The sequence below is a fragment of the Mesocricetus auratus genome, unplaced genomic scaffold (assembly GCF_017639785.1).
Source record: "Mesocricetus auratus isolate SY011 unplaced genomic scaffold, BCM_Maur_2.0 Super-Scaffold_4256, whole genome shotgun sequence".
NCBI classification, from domain to species: Eukaryota; Metazoa; Chordata; class Mammalia; order Rodentia; family Cricetidae; genus Mesocricetus; species Mesocricetus auratus.
Genome location: NW_024429182.1, coordinates 105391213 through 105411452, shown reverse-complemented (window position 1 = coordinate 105411452; position 20240 = coordinate 105391213). Strand labels below are relative to the sequence as shown.

The 20240-nt window shown below is 42.2% G+C and overlaps 1 protein-coding gene across 4 annotated transcripts in view; it reads left to right on the top strand.

The window, feature by feature from the left end:
- The first annotated feature begins 6439 nt into the window (after window positions 1-6439).
- Window positions 6440-20240, top strand: part of LOC101840925 (lysosomal Pro-X carboxypeptidase) — a 68356-nt gene continuing 54555 nt past the window's right edge. Inside the window, exon 1 of one of the 4 annotated variants that reach the window (XM_040728439.1) lies at window positions 6440-6567. Coding sequence is in view for 2 of the 4 variants with exons in the window: in XM_040728431.1 (XP_040584365.1) it covers window positions 6726-6887 (162 nt within the window). In the remaining 2 variants the exon portion in view is untranslated. Of the gene's footprint in view, window positions 6568-6680; window positions 6888-8237; window positions 8357-20240 lie in introns of those variants that run through there. The other 3 variants (XM_040728433.1, XM_040728431.1, XM_021229494.2) reach the window with 3 other exon arrangements.

Here is a 20240-nt window from a genome sequence, read left to right as displayed (position 1 = left end):
CAGCAGAAAGCCAACCACCCCAATTTCCACCTCCTCCTTACACTTCCACCTCAGCCTTTGTATTACCTACTGTTTTTGTTGGTTGACCCTTACACTGAGGGAGTTTTCAGTTAATCTTCCCAGCTCTGAATGCCCAGGGACTGGTTATGTAGCCACTGGCCATTTGCAAAGTCATTTCTATCTTTATCTTTCTCTCTTCTCTCTCTTCTCCCTCTCCCTCTCTGAATAAGGGAAACATGAGAATACAAATCTCTTTTTTTTTTTTTTTTTTTTTTTGGTCTTGGTGCTTGATAAAATATGCACCCTCTCTGGGTGGTTTAAACTGTTTAGGTACCTTCTATAAAAGGGATCTTTTAATGCTAAAATTAATGTGATTATCTGAGTGTGAGAGGCGTATTCAAGGCTTAAAGAAAATCTGTTAGACTAGCTGCTTAATCCCCTCTCTAATGTGGCTGAACAATGCTCTGGGAAGCTATTGGTCCTTCTTTCTTCTAGTAAATGCCTGTCTCCAGAGGAAGGGATTGTTTGCAGCTTTTGATATCCGTATGCTTCACCTTCTCAGCTGCACAAAGATACAGGAAAGGCCCGGAGATGCACAAAGCACCCACCGAAAGATACCTACCTGTCTCTCCTGAGTACTGTGAGCAGAGCACATGGTACAGAGTGGGCCTTGTCCTGGAAGTTAGGACTGGTTACCATGAGGAATGGCATCTCGGGAGCACTGTTCTCAGTAGTGAGTGACAGAATGATTGTAGACATTTAGCTTCTCACACCTGAGTAGGAAGAAAGGCTTAACTTCTTACTCCCTGTTAGGGCACATGAAGAAGGGGAGGATGAGAAGGGAAAATGGGACAGAGAGGGGGAACTTGTCACATTGCTCCGTGAGTAGGTCACAGTTAAATATCAGCTCTCTCATTCATAAACTAGAGATAAGCCCTGTCACAGGAGGCAATTTTGAGATTTAAGATGGGGAATGAACTTGAAAGCATGATGATTATCTGAGGCATGCACATGTGACATGTATGCTTTTGCTTTCATTTTATTTTATTAAATTTCAGTTTCTTATTCTAGAAATGTACTTGTTTTCTAGATGTGTAATTTAATTCAGCGATGCTTTGAGGACTTATATGTTGGGCAAAATGCACAGATCTGGGAAACAGACTTGAATAACTAATTTAGCAGGGTCACAGTCTTGTAAGAAGGAGGTAAGGAGACATAAAATACATCTTGAAAAATGCACATCGCAAGTGTTTGGTTCACTTGGAACATTAGCAATAATAGCCAAGCCTTAGAATAGTGGCTGTTCAGTTGACCAGTCAACACAGGGTGGGTCACCCAAACCTGGAAATGCACCAATCCTGAGACTGTTTCATACCCCTAGACACTCCCCTTACACTGCCCTTTAAGATCCCTGCCTCGAGGTTGCTCGGGTCTTTCTCCAGTCATCTGCCATGGTGGATGAATGAAGGGCCCAAGCTAATGGGTTTATCTCGTTAAATAACTTCAATAAAAGACTCTTTGCTTTTGCATTGGAAAAAAAAAGAATAGTGATTATTGTTTCCTAGGAGTGGAACAGAATGCTTTGCTTGAGTTTCCTCATTCAATCTGCAGCCATGGCAGGTGGTAACTCTTCTCTTCCCATTTCCCAGGTGCTGCTGCTGAAGTCCAGTCACTTTCTCCCAGTGTCATAGCTAGTAAGAGTTAGACCAATAGAGTCCCCATGACCTTAGTCTAACAGTCTAACTTGCCCACAGGCATCCCAAGTTACAAAAGAATTCTTAGAGGAGGTGTCCCCAGGCGAGTTCCAGGGTAGAGTGGGAAGTGCACTGAGTACTCAGGAGAAAAGGCATTCCAGGAAGGAACAAGGTGGAATTGCATTGTCAGAGACGCTTTTGTGTGGGGAGCAATGTGGAACAGTTTGAGATCAGCTGTGTGGACATCTAGGATGAGGTTGTGATACTTAATAGGCATTGTCAACTTGATTAGGCTTAGAATCACCATGGAAACACAACTCTGAATGTGTCCATGAAGGTATTTCCAGAAAGCTTTAACTGAAGAGGCAAGACACATTCTGAATGTGGGTGCCCCCATTCCATGGGCTTGGGGTCCTGGGGCTGCATAAAAAGCAAAAGGTCAGCTGAGCATAAATACTTGTCTCTCAGCTTTCTGTGTAGGCAATGGGACCAATGGTCTCACTTCTGCTGCCCTGATTCCCCAACCATGATGGCTGTATCCTCAAACTGAAAGCAAATATATGCTCCCTCTTTCCCTCCCTACCTCTCTCTCTCTCCATTTCTCCTTCCCTCTCCTTTCCTTCATTGCTTTTGTAGGGTGTCTTTATAGCAATGAAAAAAAAAAGCAGCATGAACAAGTTATAATCTCCCTCACTGACTTACAAATAGAAGTAAGTTAAAGTGTTTAATTAATCATCTGATTAATTGCTTATCAAAGTGTGTGGCAAGATTGGAATGGTTGCCACCTTTATGGTGCAGAATCATAGAAAGTGCTCTCAACCGTGGATTCTAAGTCTTTGAGGATGGGAGCCTCTTAGGATATGATGGGCCTATCTTTTCAATAGGAAATCAGGCTGATGTTTATGAATGTCATCATCAAGATTATAAAGCAGTGTGACCAGTCAACCTAGGAATACTTGTGCATTTTAGATAAATGATAGTTTATGTGAACATTAAATGAGAATTACAGGATCATCTTGAGATGCATTTATAGAAATAAGTGAATTGAATTGAAAGGGGAGGGGAGAGATGTAACTAGTAATTCCAGGAAACGGGAATGGAGTCCTTTGTTCAGGTTCCAGGAACTGTCGGACATGGCAGGTTTCTCCAATGGTGTTGGTGTGTTTCGGCTGAGGTCAAACTGGAAATCAGGCTTGCCTAGGAGGTAGAACTTGGAGATGTATTTCCTTGTCTGTTCCTAAGTTTCCATTGGCCCCTTTAAGTGAAGGCCTGGAAGGCTGTGGCTGCTTCTTGTTTCTATCAGACTGACAATGTGGAGGGCAGATCAGGGAGGAGGAGAGGTACTGGAACAGAGTGGGATTAGCGGGTAATGTGGAATGGCTTCTGTGGTCGACCAGGAGGGACGAGAACCTGACTGTGCTGTTTCCCTGACCACACTTCTGGACAATGAAATCCAGTTGGTATACCATACTAAAGACATTGATTCATAGACTTTTTCTGGGGAGGTCTCACAATATTTCTGTCAGTTCCTGGGGAGGTCAGGGCAGATCTTTTTGATACAAACTGGTCAAATTCCAGGGCTTGGATTCTGTTTTTTGTTTTTGTTTTTTTTTCACCCAAGCTGTGACGGCTGTGCTTAGAGCTGGAGACTGAAGCTGCTCTATTTTCCCAATGTGGCTTTTCTCAGAAGGCCCTGCCAGGGGTCTTCACATTCTTTCAGGAGCCTGAGAACACTTGGTTTGTTCCCCTCTGCTCCCACCATTCCCTGCTGGTTGCTGCCAGTATTAATAACACACAAGAGGCTTCACATCAGCGTGGGGGCTGTGAGGATAATTATGCAGTGGTTTAGGACCAACCGGTAAATTACTCCTTGACCTGGGAATTCAGCAGGTTACCAGCTTCACTCTGGCCTGCTCACTTTATTGCTCTCCCCTCCTGCGGCACTGATACTCATTTGTCTGGTTTGCATTCAGGTCTTTGCTCTCACGATGATGACATCTTCTTTCTTTTTCCTCTTCCTTCTCTACCTCCTCTTCTCCCCCCTCCTCCAAAGTCTAAGAGGTGAGTAATAGCCCTTTTGTGGAGACTGCTTATTAGGTCAATGGGATGCCCTGGTGACCTGGCAACGGGACCTTTTTGAGCTTTTATTTCATTGCAGTCATTTGGTGCTCCCAGGCACGCTAGCACCTGTCTTCCATGGTGCTCACCAACACATTTCAACCTTTCTCTCATAGCTGCCACACTCCACTAACATGCCTGTGCGTGTAACATAGCATAATGTGAAAGGAAAAGGCAGGGAAAGCTCTTCCATCACTCCCGACTCACCCTCCAGCTGTTCCGAATGATAGCAGCACACACTGTTTTCCCAATTGTGATGATCTTTCTGGCACATTTGAATACATGCTTCCCTTTATCCAGTGCATTCTTTGCCTTCTTTCACACACTTATTCTCATCCTCCATAGCTTCTCCAGGGAGCCTCTCAGTTTGGGTAGTACACATAGCCATACATTTTGTTTAGAAGGACACATGGGCAGATATATGACTAAATATATCAATTGTTTGACTAGCTGGCTGGGGACTTGGGAACAATATGACTGAAAAGCTGGTGAGAAAGATGTCTGTGGATGGGGTACATAACTAGATATCTCACAGTGAGCAGCAGATGTGAAGACACTTGCGTCCCATATTAAATGTTCCCCCAAAGTCAGGGGTGGACTCCAACAATCAAGTATATAGGATGATCATTTCCGTGCATAGAAAGTAGTAAATTTGCTCAGCTGCCCCTGTCATTGTTTAATGGGCTCACAAAATCATCATGGTGGCAGAAGTAGAGGTTAAGAATAGGCTCTACTCACCAAGGATGACCTGGCTATAGATGCTACAACAGAGAGAGCAATATTGAACCTTCCAACAAGGCACCAATCCTTCAGGTGACCAACCAATGACCTGGTGACATAGGACTACTTCCATAACGAAAAGGGCATTGCTTTATCTTGAATGGAATAAATACTTATTCTGAGTATAAATGTACCTTTCTTACACATAATTCTTCTGTCTAAATTGCCATCCATGTTTGTACAGACTGCCTTAACCTCTATTACAGCTTTCTATGCAGTGTTGTTTTTGACTAAGGAATGGACTTCACAGCCAAAGAAGTGTGGCAGTGGTCTCATGCTCATGGAATCCACTGGTCTTACCATATTCCTTACAGCTCTGAAGCAGCTGGCTTGATAGGACAGTAGAAGGGTTCATAATGACAGTTAAAGTGTCAATTGGATGTCACTGATCTAGAGGACTGGGGAAAGTTCTCCAGAAGGCAGTGCATTCTTTGAATTTTAATTCAGTTTATTGTATTGCTTCCCCCATAGCTGGGATGTGTGGGTTTAGAAACCAAGGGATGGAAATAGGAATGAAGAGGTGAAAATAATCAGCTAACTAGCTAAATTTTTGTTTGTTGTTCCTGTGATCTTATGTTCTCATGGTCTAGAAATATTGTTTTCAGAGGTGGGAGTGCTTCTATCAGGAGGCACAGCCAAGATTCCTTTGATTGAAAACTAAGATCACTGATCCCATGGATACTTTGAGGTCCTGGTACACTTGAGTCAACACACTAATAAAGGAGTTTCAGTGTTAGAGGGAGTGATTGGTTTAGACTATAAAGAGGAAACTGGGCTGCTTCTCCACCAGTGGAGGTAAGGAAGAGTGTGTCTGTAGTACAAGAGATGCTTACTGCATTTCTTGGTGTTACGATGTCCTGTGATTAAGGTCAGTGGGAAATCACAACAGCCCAATCCAGGCAAACATGATAAATGATCTAGATTATTGACAAGTGAAGATTTGAGTGTACCCCCAAAGAACCAAGATGAGGTGTAGAAGAGAAGGGCATCTTGATCATTTTCTGTCAAATTGGCCTAGGCATGGGATCTGAGGGATGTTCTTCCCCTATTGGTGAAACAGCTATTCTATCTGTGAAGAACAACCCTGGACCAGGTGACATGCTAGAGGGAAGGACCCAGGGAGGAGACCAGAAGGCGTGAGAACCTTCTTGGATGGGAGGGGCTGAGGGATTAAGGGTTGGTGGGAGGAGGAAAAAGGCATAGAAGCAGTTGCCATCAGGAAGGAAAGAGAGGGCACTGTTGGAGGAGGGATCTGCCATCTTTGGATGAAGGAAGATAGAGGCATGGCAGGGTCTGCATGGAAGACTCAGCTATCCCAGGAAGGATGGGTTGTAAGGGCAATGAGGAGAATGGGATGACCAGAGAGCAGAGTAGCCTGGAGTCGGTTAGGCAGGCATAATTGAGGCACAGAGCCAGAACAGCCTGCAGGAGGGCAGAGAGATCTGTCTAGTCTTGCTCCATTTCCTGAGGCTGAGTTTCTTTCACTTCTCTTAGCCTGCTTCCTCTTTTATGAGTAGAAATGACAATCACACAGGGTGCACACATTTGGTTGAGTGAGGCCATGTCACATTATGCTACCACGACCAACGATGATTGCCAGTAAATTGCCTTGGAGTCTTTATTGATGCCATTATGTAGGATTTACTGAGAGCAGAGATGCTGCAATGGGGCTGAGATGGTGGTGCTAGCGGCTTGGCGGTGACAACAATGAGGCAATCATTTTTGTTTGTTTGTTTGTTTGTGTGTGTGTTTTTGCGAGACAGAGTTTCTCTGTGTATAGCCTTGGTTGTCGTGGAACTCACGCTGTAGATCAGGCTGGCCTCGAACTCCCGAGTGCTGGGATTAAAGGCACCACCCGGCTCAATGAGGCAATTAAAGCCTGACTGAAGGAGCTACCGTGGGCTTCCGGAAGCCATAGATTGATGGGGCGAGCCTTGGCTGCATAAGGGCCGACTTGGAGTACGGCCAAAGGAAGGTAGGCTGGAAGGAGGATAGATGGTGTGAGAGGGAACCAAGCTGCCTGGTTTTTGGCTCTCAAGGGAGCCTGCAGCCTGGAGCTATGGGCTGGACAGGCGCGCGCTTCTGCCGGTGGCCGTCTCTCTCTGCCACCCGCCCTGTTGGCCAGCCTGAGCCATGGGCGGCCTGGCTTTCCTGCTCCTGCCTTTCCTGGCACCTATGGCCACCACAGCTGTCAATCCAGCCCTAAGAGCCCTTGCCAGCCTAAACTTGCAAGTCTTCCCCACATTCCAACCGAATGAGGTCAATAACTACTCAGTTTATTACTTCGAACAGAAGGTAATAGGGGTTGGGAGCTCAAGGTCCCAGATCCCAACCACTAGATCGTCTAATCGCAGAGGCCGGACGCCAGGGCCCACCCCGAAACCCAGACTTCTTGATGCCTAAGACCTGCTGTGTCTTTGCTCACAGTTCACGGAAGCCAGGCATTCAAAATTTCCTCCCATGACCACTGACTTAATACCGCCCCTCCCCCACCAACGGAAATGTATTCTTTCCCAGTTCTGGAGGTCAGGCCCCCAATACTTTAAATTTTTGCTCATCTGTAGCTGGCTGGCCACCACTAACCCTGTGCCCAGCCAAGGGCCTCTACCTGAACTCCCTTTACTTTCTCCAAATTCAAATCGCTGGGTGCCAGCCTGGGCCCCTAGCTTAGCATGACAATCATCCTTTGTCCTGTGGCGGCCCCTAAACATGAATTCTAATGCCTGTACCTTTGAGATAATGCAGAATATCAATCAAGTCTGGAATGCCAGCCTGTCATCTTTGTATCAGGTGGCCTTTGTAAAGGTGGCCTTCTGGGCATTTAGTAGACCTGTTCCTTCTACCGTGGAACACGTGGGCTCATCGTGCAGAGTGAAGGTCTGTGCCCAGATCTGAGGTGGATATTATGTTCAGTTCTCTTGCCTATAATCTGAGTCCAGAGTTTCATGAAAAGCTTTGTGGATGTCTAGTTCTTGGCTTATGGCACGAGTCTGAATGGAAGAGGACCCAGGTCCTGTGACAAGGAGTCCTAACAATTCTGCATTTCTAGGAGTCAGATTAGAAGCATGCATGCTTGTGGAAGACACTGGAATTAGAAGGAGTGCCAGGCTCTGCTAGTGAAGTCAGACCAAGAATCCACCCTGCTAACTCTGTAGCTTCGGACAGCTCACAAACTGAGCCGGGTTTCCCCCATGCTGGAGTGGTTAATATTGGTTAAGTAAGAGCTGGTATGTTTCTAAGCAGAGAAATTCAGATTTCTTAAATAGTCATTTACCAATGAATGGGTATAGGCCCGTGTTAAGTTTGAGTTGGAATGTGGGATGGAGGCATGCCATGTCTTTCCAGAATGATTTATGGGAAATGATTTTTAAACAAAGACGGTACTGGTGAAGGAGAGGAAATATTTTAATTTTACTAGAGGTACCAAGAAATGGAAATCCTTTCCTGGGGCTGCTGTTTCAGGCCTTTAGGCAGTATAGTTTCTGCCTTTGTAAAACTCCAGTGTGTTTTATATGTTGCTGAGGAAATGGAGTACTCTTTGGGGAAGTCAGCCCCAAGGGAAGTAATAAGTGGTGAATGTTAGGGGACCCAGAACCTCTTCTCTCTCTGACCTTTTTTCATTAGGAATATTTATTCATTTTATGGGTGTGGGGTTGTCTGTTCAACATCCTATCACTAAAACACTAAAAGTCAAACTGAGAGAAGACTGTTGGAATAGATCATCTCTAAAATCCTTTTGGGAATGATGAAAAGAAGTTATAGAGGTAAACTGCACTTCTGCTTCTACTTCTTCATTGTAATTTCCTTTGTCAGACACTTAATTCTTTAGAAATGTAATTTAGTACTGTATCAGTTTCCATTTTTGGTGGTTTGCAAAATCTGTTTGGCTCAACTGAGCAATCTTTACCTACTAGTTTGGATTTAGTTTATATTTCAGGTCATAGGTTCCATATTATCTATTATCATAGAGTAAATTTTCTTGAACTATAATTGAGGTTTATTACATTTTAAAGAAATGTATACATATATTTATTGCATAGTCATAGTAGCTGTCTATTTCTGGTCTCTATGTTAACTAGAACTGCTATGGGGTTACAAAATTGCTCTGTGTTAATCTTTTTAATAGAGCACACAAAATACATTATGTTATCTCTTTACCTATTCTTTCCCCTTTTGGGGCAGTACTGGTGATTAGATTCGGGTTTTGTGCAGGCTAGGAAAATGTTATAGCTAGCTTTAATTGTCTCTCACAGCTTAAAGTCACCTGGGAAGAGTCTCATTGTTGGTGTATAAGCTTGTCTGTGGCGTGGGGTATTGTCCTAGTAAAGATACAGCACATTGTGGGCAGCAACATTCCTCGGGCAGGGAATCTTGAACTGTGTATGATTGGAGAAACTGATCAGAGTACGGGCAAGTGGACATGTGTGCATTTGTTTCTTCTGCTCTTGACTGTGGGTGTGGTGTGACTAGCTGTTTGAAGTTCTTGTCTTGACTTCCTCACATAGTGTGTCCTCAAACTTCAGATCTTTCTGCCTCCCACTCCTGTCCTCACTTGGGTTCTGAAATTACAGGCATACACTGTCTCAACTCTTTTTTTTTTTTTTTTTTTTTTTTGGTATTTATGAGACAGGGTTTCTCTGTATTGTTTTGGAGGCTGTCGGTCCAGCCTGGCCTCGAACTCACAGAGATCCGCCTGCCTCTGCTTCCTGAGTGCTGGGATTAAAGGCGTGCGCCACCACCGCCCGGCTTTTATTATTTTTTTATTTTTAACTCTTTTATGCCTTTTAATAATAAAAATGTCATTATAGTTAGAACTTGGCTTGTTTAAGTTTTTGCTTTTTATCAAGCTTGAAAATGGTGTCTTTGTCTGTGATTATGTCAGTCCAGGAAACCAAGCTAGTCCTGGAGGTCTTTATATGCATAGAAAGGATGTTTTATGGAGTAACCCCTGTAAGATATAACCTGTTGCTTTGTCCTTTCCCTGTTTAGAAATCCCTCATAACTTAAAAACATTATTTTATGGCTATAGGTGTTGTGCCTACTTGTATGTCTGTGTTCCATTTATGTATCTGTACCTGAGGAAGCCAGAAGACAGCATGAGATCTCCTGAAACTGAAGTTACAGATGTTTGTGAAACGACATATGGGTTCTAGGAACTGAACCCAAGACCTCTGGAAGAGCAGCCAGTGCTCTTAACTGATGAATAGTCTCTGTATCTTCTTTATAACACTGATTGCTTATAGGATAAAGGCCAAACTCTTGGGCCTAGAATCCATTGTTCCTCACCATACAATTTTGGCTTTGTGCTCTGCTCCAGGCTCCTGTTCTTGCCACACATTGCTGGTGTAGCATCCTGGAGTATGAGCTCCCGGCATTTTATTGTTTGAGATATTCTGTTTGGAATATCACTCATATTTTCTATTTTTGTCATCTTTTTTTTAGATGTGTCCTCCTATCTCAGTCAAAATGCTGCCTGTTTTGTGAAATCATGACTTTAGGGCAATTTGGCTTGTCTTTTTTTCCTTTTGTATCCTTAGTATTCTGTATGTATTCTTCCAGCTTGATAGCATCCTCCAGTACTCCCAGTAAAAGAGCCTATAAAAAGTGTAAGGGTTTTCCATTTCCAGTTTGAGAGGAATGTTGGGAAATAGGTGATGGGTGCCATGATTAGCCACAAAGGTAATGAGAAAAAGGTTTCCAGGCAGCCAAGGCAACAGGCCAAGGAATGGGCACGATAGAAGTTTCAAGCTGCAACAGAAAGAGGAGATGAAGGAATAAATGGAAGGAGATAAAGTCAAAAGGCTAGAGACACTTTCCATCCCACCCTTGATACAGGAGGAAATAAGAAATCTAGGGGAAAGTCCGTCATTTCTCATGTGTGAGGTTACACTGGCACCATTAAAACCCCTGTCATCATTGCCATCATATCGTTTTCCACCTATAGCTAAAGTGTTTTGTTGGAGTCTTGTTGTACACTTAAGAATTTTTAAAAAAGCATAAAATGTAAAACACATTGTTGGTATCACAATAAGGGGTGAGTCAGGACTAAGGAATATTATTCAAGGAGCAGGGCTACCACTATGGAATTGACACAGATAATTGTCTATTGTTCTATTAACAAAACACTTCTCCAATTGAAAACTATAATTATTTTAGTACTTTTAATTAACTTTTTTGATCTTTTGAGACCAGGCCTCATGTAACCCAGGCTGGTCTCAAGCTTACCATGTAGCTGAGGATTACATCAAACTCCTGATCCTCCTTCCTCTACCTCCTGAGTGCAGGAATCACAAACATGTACTACCATGCCCAGCTTCTATTCTTGGTTATTTCTATTTAGTTTTCAAAATCTTCAAATGTTGCCTTAGTAGGAATAGTTGATTTCTTCTACTTGAAGTAAGTGAATCAGGAAAGCCAAGGAAGGATGTGACAGGATGTCTGGGCACATCAATTCTCTAGGCACCCATGAAGCTAGTCACAAGGGCTCCAGCAGTGTCTGGCTCATGATTATGATGTCTCACTAATTGCTGGTTTCTATTTCACTCCAAGTCATCAGGATAGAATGAGTCCTGACTTCACTGCTAGCAGCAGAGTCTCACAGGCAGGCTACCTGGTTACGTATCTTCTTGCTTAGGAGAAATCTTTGTTACAGTCATGCCTTAAACATGTATCTCATGATGCCTACTTAAGCTGGGGAGGATGTGGGGAAGAGGCAACACACACTGATTTATATACTAATCTCACCCACACAAAACCAAAGACACGCTGGGCGGTGGTGGCGCACGCCTTTAATCGCAGCACTCGGTAGGCAGAGGCAGGCGGATCTCTGTGAGTTCGAGGCTGGGCTGGACTGACAGACTCCAAAACAATACAGAGAAACCCTGTCTCATAAAAACCAAAAAAAAAAAAAACCAAAACAAACCAAAGACACAATAAAATAGTACCGTCAGAGAAATATCCAAACTTGTGTTTGACTAAATATCTGCTTACCATAACTCATCCACACCTACAGATAAAATTAACAAACATACCTACCAAAATGTCAGGTTTCAATGTTGTAACAGTTGAAAGTACATGGGATCCCTGGAACATGGAAAAAAAATTTAAAGGAACTTAATAGAATGACGACTCTTCCCACTCCCTCAATATCCTAAAACCATGCTAACTGGGGACTTCAGTGATTGGGCCTCTTTTAGTAAACTAATGGTCAGTCATCTGCACCCAGCTATTCCTCTTAACTGCTGGTCAGCATTTCTGTTAGTCTGTGCCATGTTCCAGCGTCGACCTCATGGCCTCTGGCTCCTGCAGGCCTTCCACATCTTCTCTCATTGTGGGGTGAGGGCATCAGGGAGCTGGGGTGTCTTGATGTATGTACATAGTTTCAGTTCTGCTTTCTGTTCCTGTTTCAGGTTCCCCTTCCCAACTTTTGCCTCAGTGGTCTGATGTTCACTAAAATGCGGCTGTAAGGAGCTGCTTGGAAGAGGATATTGATAATTTTCTTTTCCCACTTCTCCTCATTATTAGTTTCTGTTGCTGACCTTAGGCCTGCAGCGTCATCAATATTGAATGTGTAGATCAGGTACTAGGTTATATCCTGGGAAGGCAGGGATTACTACATTTGGAAGGACTTGAAATGGTACTTGTTGACAATTACCACTGTAGATACTCAAACTTGTATTTAAGAAAGACAGAAAAGTATGGCGATTTCTTAACATTTTAGTCAGAGATTGCTTAGAGAATCTGTTTAATCTTTTCTTGCTTCATTTGTCATCACCACAATAACTCATTGATCTGATTATTTTATCTAATAGTTAAAAACAATTCTCTTGCACAAATCAATAAATGTAATATAGCAAGCATGTCAGTAGACTGAAGGAGAGAAATCACATTATCTCAATAGATGCAGAAAGGGTCTTTGACAGAGTTCAACCTTTCATGATAAAATCACTGGAGAAGTTAGAAATAAAACAAATAAAGAATAAAGCTCAATTGTCCTAGTGCTGTCTAGTATGTACAAAGCCCTGGGTTTGATCCCCAGCACAACATGAACTGGGTTTGATGTTGCGCACCTATAATCGCAACATGGAAAAAGTAGAGGCAGAAATGTTAGAAAGTCAAGTTTAGCCTTAGCTACAAAATGAGTTTAAAACCATCTTGAACATAATGTACCATAAGATATATATTACATCTCAATATAATGAAGACAACATATGACTTAATAAATGCTATAGTCAACAATATACTAACCAAAAACAAGGCAAAAAACCAAAAGTAATCTTCTAAAATCCAGGTAAGAGCAAAGGGTACTCACTTTCCCCCTTTATGTAGTGCTGAAATTTTAGACATAGCAATAGGGCATGAGAAAGAAATAGAAAGGATAGAGACAGAAAATGGAAAAGAGAAATTATCTTCCTTTAATCTTCCATCAAAAGATATTGTAAGATCCTTAAATGAAAAAGGCCTTTAAGACCTCACCAGAAAACTCTTCATCGATAAAAAATTCTAGCAAAATAGCAGACACAAATCAAAGTGTAAATATCAGTTGCTTTTCTATATACTAATAAGATAGAGAAAGAAGCCAGGAACAAAATTCCATCTACAATAGACTAAAAACAACACAGTACCAAAGCTAATAAAGGAGGTGTATTATTTTTATAATATAAATTTAGAGACACTGGAGAAAAAATGGAAGACACTAGAAGATGTGAAAACCCCCTACATTCATGAGTCACCAGAATTAATGTACAAATGTCTATATTTCAGGTTTGTGTGGCAAGCACCTTTATCAAATAAGCATCTTACCGCCTTATACTTAATTTTGTAATCATTATATGATAACTTTTACTTTATAACTGAGTTATATTTCAAATGCTAATAACTTCATCACTTCACACTTATACCAAATAGTTTAAGAATGTCTTTGATGAGAGTGAAAGTTACTAATTGTATAACTCTTGAAAACTGTTTGTAATCTATGCTTCATGGATGAGCCACGGCCATGCATTCATCTTTCATTCTGCTTGGGGAGGACTTCGCTCATCCCTGACTTCTGTTCTGCTTTCACATGTATATCTGCCCCTTGATTAGGGAGTCAAGCTCAGCTAACTATCTCCAGGCATTTTGTGTTTGTTAACATCCTGGACAATGGTCTTAACTTTATGATTTTAAGGACAATTATTCATTTTAGTATAATATTTTATTAATTCCTTGAGAATTTCATGTATACAATGTATTTGGTTATATTTTCCACCATGTCCTCCTTCCAACTCCTTCTAGAACCCACTATGTCCCCTCCTCAACTTAATGGCATCCTTTTAAAAATTTCTCTCTTTAAAACTTACTGAGTCCATTTAACACTGCCTATATATATATATATACATACATACACACACATACATACATACATACATACATACATACATACATACATATGTAGTGAGGTGCGGCCATTAAGTGGAGAATGTGAAACCTACTAGGGGCAATGATCCTAAAGAAAACTGATGCTCTCTTAGCAGTTATCAACTGTTAGTAGCCCCTTGTCGGTGGTGGGACTCAGGTGCCCCTTCCTGTTCCATGATGGGATGTTGACTGGTTTGAAATTGTGCAGGCTTTGTGTAGACAATCACAGTTGCTGTAATTCATTGGTGCATGGTCCTATCCCGTCCAGAAGATGTTGTTTGGTCTCAGTTCTCTCCAACAGTTAGTGTGTAAGAGGCCCTCATTTGTCACCAAGATATGACCTTACTAATGGAAGTCACTTCCAGGTAGCTGCATTTGGTTTTTAATTTGATTTTTGAGTTCATGCTTTTCAAGTGAACAGTCTGAATTGCTAAAGTTTTACATTAAAAGTAAGAAATTAACAATCTCTGTGTGTTTATGCATATGCTAGACAGTATGTTTCAGACTTAGAAAGTTCATGCCAATAATACTTTATAAAGCATGTTAGTAATCCATCAGGATCTTCCTTCCTACAGACTCCAGCTAAGCCTCTGCACATGTATATTACCAATTTAGTTACTACAAGATCCCTTCCTCATAACATAGTTGTTAGTTTTTATCATGCATATGAGAAAACAAGCCCAAAGACACATAGTAAGTAGTTCAAATTCAAATAGCTAATACATGGTAGAGTGGACAATTAGGATTAGGTTGCTTTTCTAATTCTTTCTCTTTCTACTATATCAAAGAACAGTTGTGATCTTGAAAATAAAAAAATTAAAAGATAGTAATATTAAGTTTCAGTTAAGCATCACAGGAACTGATCTCCACCGTGTGTGTGTGTGTGTGTGTGTGTGTGTGTGTGTGTGTGTGTGTGAGTGTGTGTGTGTTTGAGCCATGATACAAGTGCCACCTTATGGAAAATTTCCATAGGAGTCCACATATGCTAAAAAAAATGCTATATTTGTCTACATCCACTAAGTTTGGCCAACTACACTGTGATTTAATAACCCAATTTAAACAAGGAACCACAAGTCAGACAATGACTCTGACTCGTCAGATAAGAAAGTAAGGAAGTACTTGTTATTCTTGGTCAATTTTTATGTCTATGTAGTTTGAAACAGGGTCATGCTGCAGACGCTGTCCTTTTAAACACTCGGAAACCTCTGCCATTTCCTGGCGTTAATGGCTTCTTCCTCTAAGGGAACAGCTCATGTGACACAATACAGAAATGTAGGGTGACAGCTCTCTTGTTCTTGGTGCTGATGGGCTTCCTTTCTTTCCCTTGAACAATTGACCTTAAATAATACCAAGCTGCACGGATGGACAATAGAGACTAGGAGGATTTTTGTTTGCTTCTTCGTATGGTCGAATGTCTAAAATATGGTTGCTTTTTAAAAAGGAAGGAACTCATGTTTACTGAGTACCTCTCTTTCTCTCTCTCTCTCTCTCTCTCTCTCTCTCTCTCTCTCTCTCTCTCTCTGTATGTGTAAATGTAGTGTGTATGTACAGAATTCAGGGTATGCAGGTAGTTATTTGTCAACTGGCATGGACGCCTTTCAATATCTTAGGATCCTGATGAAGAATAGTTTTGGTTCCCAAGTAGTCAGAATTTTAAAGGTAGGATATTGCTTATGTTCCTCTAACATTGGTGTCCTGATTAGTTTTTATTGTCAGTTTGACACACCTACAGTTACCTCAAAGAGTGAACCTCAACTTAAGGTATGCCTCCATCAATTTGATCTGTATCCATTGATTGCTGACTGATGTGGGTGGTACCATCCACAGACACAGCTCTGGGCTCTATAATAAAAGCTTACTAAGCGTAAATCTGGCAATGAGCCAGGAAGCAGCATTCTTCCATAGTTTCTGTTTTAAGGTCTTATCTTCATGCTCCTGCCCCAATTCTCTCCACAATGGATTTTGTCACCTAGAAGTGTAAGATGAACACCCCTTTGTCCACTAATTGCTTCTGGGCATGGTGTTTATCACAGCAACAGAAAAGGAAATCAGAACAGTCGGTATCCAGAACAGGCAGAACAGGTTAGAATAATAACAAATATTAATACTATCTATCACCTAACCCTCTTTGCTAAGACTACTGGGAGGTTTTTTGTTTTTTGCGTTACTGCTGTTGGCACAATCTTCCAACTGACTCTACTTTGGAAATGTTGGAATTACCTGATTCATCTTCATATCCACACCCAAATTCAATCATTTAGACAGTTACTTTGTATTTTATGTCCTTCTTTACATTTCCAAGATTTACCACCTTGCACTGTATCATTCTAGGTCAAATTATTACAATGGCCTCTTCAGTCTCTGTTCAAATGAATCTAAAAAGGTTTAGCTCTGGTTCCTCTTGAGCTCTCTTCTAGTCCAGCCTTACTGGTCCCTACTTTAGGAGTCCTTTTAATCCCAGGGATTTTTGCCAACTGACTTGAATGATAAAAACATGCCTGCCCCCTCTTCCTGTAGTGCTTACAGGAAGCTCTGTTAACTGGGCTCTACTCTGTGAGACTGCCTCAAATGTAATTATATCTTCAGACTGTGACTTGATAACACATTGTTATTCTTCTAGCAGAATTATTACTCTCCCAGAAGCATAATTCCTCAAGCCACTTAGATTTTGTTTTTTGATAGAAATAGCTTCAGATTTGCTTGCTTGCTCTGTTACATGCAAATTTTGTTTGAAACAAAAATGATATAAGTGCGGGTGGACATAGTGAGGTGGCCTAGGCAGTAGAATGACTGGTTCGAAGGCAACCTGGGATTCTTCAGTGAGTTCCAGGCCGTCCTGGGCCTGAGTTACATAGTGAGGCAGTGCGCCTAAAAATGAAAGAGAGAGGAGAAAAAGTGCTACGATTCGTTGAATCGACTTTATAATTCACGATTGAATGGCAACCTCCATCTTATCAAACATCTAAGTTACACAGGCCTTACAAAGATGAGTGTTCTCCCCATGCTAGCAAGGAAAGGCCTAGAAGCAGGGTGAGTACACAGTATCTGAAAGGAGGTATACGGTGTGAGAGTCAGGACGGAAAATTCCATGGTGAAAACAGTTCCCTAGCAAGGGAAGAAGAGTCCTGGCTCTCTCTCAATGCTTTGCAGACTGTTTTTCACCAGGGCAAGTGGGAAAAAACCCCACACATTTACTTCTTCCCTAGCTTTCCTTGGGCTTTTATTTATTCCCCATCTTGCTTTCCTGTCATGTGCTTGTACACTGTAGGGCCTGTTGAGGTTTCCTGACTGGTGTGGTGTTTCTAAATGCTACCTAGAGTGAAGCAGTGGACTGGGGAGAAGGCTCAGTGGGGGAAAAACACCTGCTTGCAAGCATGAGGACCCGAGCTGGTCCTAGCACTCACCAAAAAAGCTGGGCAGGGCCTAGTGTAACCCTCATGCTCTTAAGGGGGCAGTGGCAGAAACAGGAGGATCTCTGGGGCTTACAAGCCTCTGTCATAGCTGCAGGTTCAGGGAGAGACCCTGTCCCAAGGGAATAAGAGAGATCGAGATTGAGCAGGTCAATCAAAATACTCCTCTGGCTTTCGTGTGTGCCCAATCACATATACTTGCATACATAATATAGGTATGTATACGACACATTGTCCCCTATATCCCCAACTCCACACAAAGAGGGACACAGGATGCAATAACAGACATCTCAAGTTCAGTTTTCATCCATTTTGTACATGAATGTGTGTGTGACTAAAAGCAAACATTCCAAAAGGGTGAACTCTGAGGTCTGAGGCCACAGGAGGAAAATGTTACCATTTGCACACGGTAGTAATTATCTTCTCGTTGTGGGTTGCTAGGACTGCAGTTTTAAGGGGAAGAGATACCCCGTAATAAGTAGAAATGGCACAAACTAATTATAGTCCCTGAATCAGTTCACCTCAGAATATGCCACTTTGCTTTCCACTGACATGTTTATTATGTAAATGAAGTAAGCTTTTATGGGCAAGGTCTTCTTGTTTGTATTATTTAGGGCGATTCTTCTTGTGGGAGCTCCCTCTTTAAGGGTTCAATGCCTCATTTTATTGTTGTAATGAGAACAGAATTGTATCTGTAGAAAACCTATCATCAAACTGCATTTCAGGCTCTCTACGGTCACGTGCCAAAAGTAAACAAAGGCATACAGTTGTGATACAATTTTGAATGTTTCATTGGCATCATATCATGAATTTTCTGATGGCTATCATCATCATCATCATCACAATTATTTCTATAACTTGATAAACTTTGAGCCTTTGCTGTTGGCAAAGGTTTCTAAGTACACTACTTGAAATTTTGTCATTCTGTAGGGAAGGTTTCAGTGCTCCTTGCTGGTATTGGTTGATAGCAAGAATGTGGCACCATTAGCATTTCAACCGGGGGCTTTTCAGCTACAAAAACTTTGCAATGCACTGAATGAGAACAGTGGCAGGGCCTTGTGACAGACTCTAAGAACCATGACAACATCAGAAAAGGAGCACTCCTTGGGCCTGGCTTGTCCTACAGAGTTTATGGAGAAGCTAGCACCTGAAGACGTGCTCAGAGGAGGACGATAGTGGTTTCTGCAATGACTGAGGGAGGAAGGCATTCCAGCCAGAGGCGGTTTGTGTGCAGGATTCCAGAGACTTGAGGGATGTGTTATTGTAGAAGCGTTCTGAAATGTGAAGCGAGAGGGGCAAGCTGTGGGAGGTGAGGAAGAGGAGGGCAGGCAGGGTCCAAGTCAGGCATCACCGGCCTCAGAACTGGCTCTCACTGCAGTCTTGTGGATAGCAGTTGGCAGACCATGCCTCCCTTCTCCTGTTCTTACCCGCATTCATCACGTGTGTTCCTTATACAAAAGTAATTTTGCTGTCCTGTTATCACCTCTTCTGATCATGGCTTCTGTCCTGGCTAGTTTTTTTTTTTGTTGTTGTTGTTGTTGTTTATGGTTACTGAATTGGGGTTTAAACCCCAATACTTAAATTTAAATTTTATTATTAAAAGCAAGACTATTTTTAGGCTTTTACCCACAATATATGTTTTTATTTAAATTAGAAACATGCTTGCTTCACATGTCAATCCCAGCTCCCTCTCCCACCCCTCCTCCCTTGCCCCTCTACCAGTCCCTCCCCCAGACTTCTGCCCAATCCCCACATCATTCTCCAGGGAGGGTGAGGCACTCCTTGGGGGATCTCCAGAGTCTGTCATTTCATCCAGAGCAGGACTAGGCCCCTCCCCTCCATGTGGAATGGGCTCCCAAAGTTCGTAAACACTGATCTACTACCCAAGGCTCCAGAGATTTCTGAGGCCTCCTCGCTGACACTACTTTCATGGAGTCTGGATCAGTCCCCTGTTGGCCTCTCAGCCATCAGTCTGGGGTTTAATAGCTCCCCCTTGTCCAGTCAGCTGTCTTGTGGGTTTCACCAGCATGGTCTTGACCCCTTTGCTCATCACACAGAGACCCAGTGTCCTGGCTAGTTTTATGTCAACTTGGCACAAGCTAAAGTCATCTGAGAGGAGGAACCCTCAGTTGAGAAAATGTCTCCATAAGATTCAGCTGTAGGCAGGCAGGCCTGTAGGGCATTTTCCTAATTAGTGATTGATGGGGGCGGGTCCAGTCCATTGTGGGTGAGAACAACCCTGGGCTGGTGTTCTAGGTTTTGTTTGTTTGTATGTATGTATGTATGTATGTATGTATGTATGTATGTATGTATGTATTAAAGTCAGCTGAGGAAGCCAGGAAGACCAAGCCAGTAAGCAGCACTGGCCTCTGTATCAGCTCCCGAGTCCTGCCAGTAGCTTCAGGACTGTGATTCAGGATATGTAAGCCAAATAATCCTTTCCTCCCAAAGTTGCTTTTTGTCATACAGTGTCGTCCTAGCAATAGTAACCATGGCTAAGACATCTTCCTTGAGAAATGAAGCAGTTATATTTAATCCTTGTTTCTAATAGGCACTCAAAAATGGGAGGGTAAAAGGCCTTGCTTGCTCTTGGGAAAAAGTCAATTGGGAAAATGGATCAATGTTAACCGCAACAACTTACGTGTTTATACTCTTCTACCTTTTCAAGGTTGAACTTCTTAACAATCTCAGGTTTTGTTCACATAACCCAAGGCTGCCCCAATATATTACTTATTGTGCTATGCACAATTTATAAAATAGGCTTCCATATGGCTTTTGCAATTATCTTTAGTGTTGCCAACCCACCTCCTTCCTCATCCCGTGTGCCCATCTCTTTCTC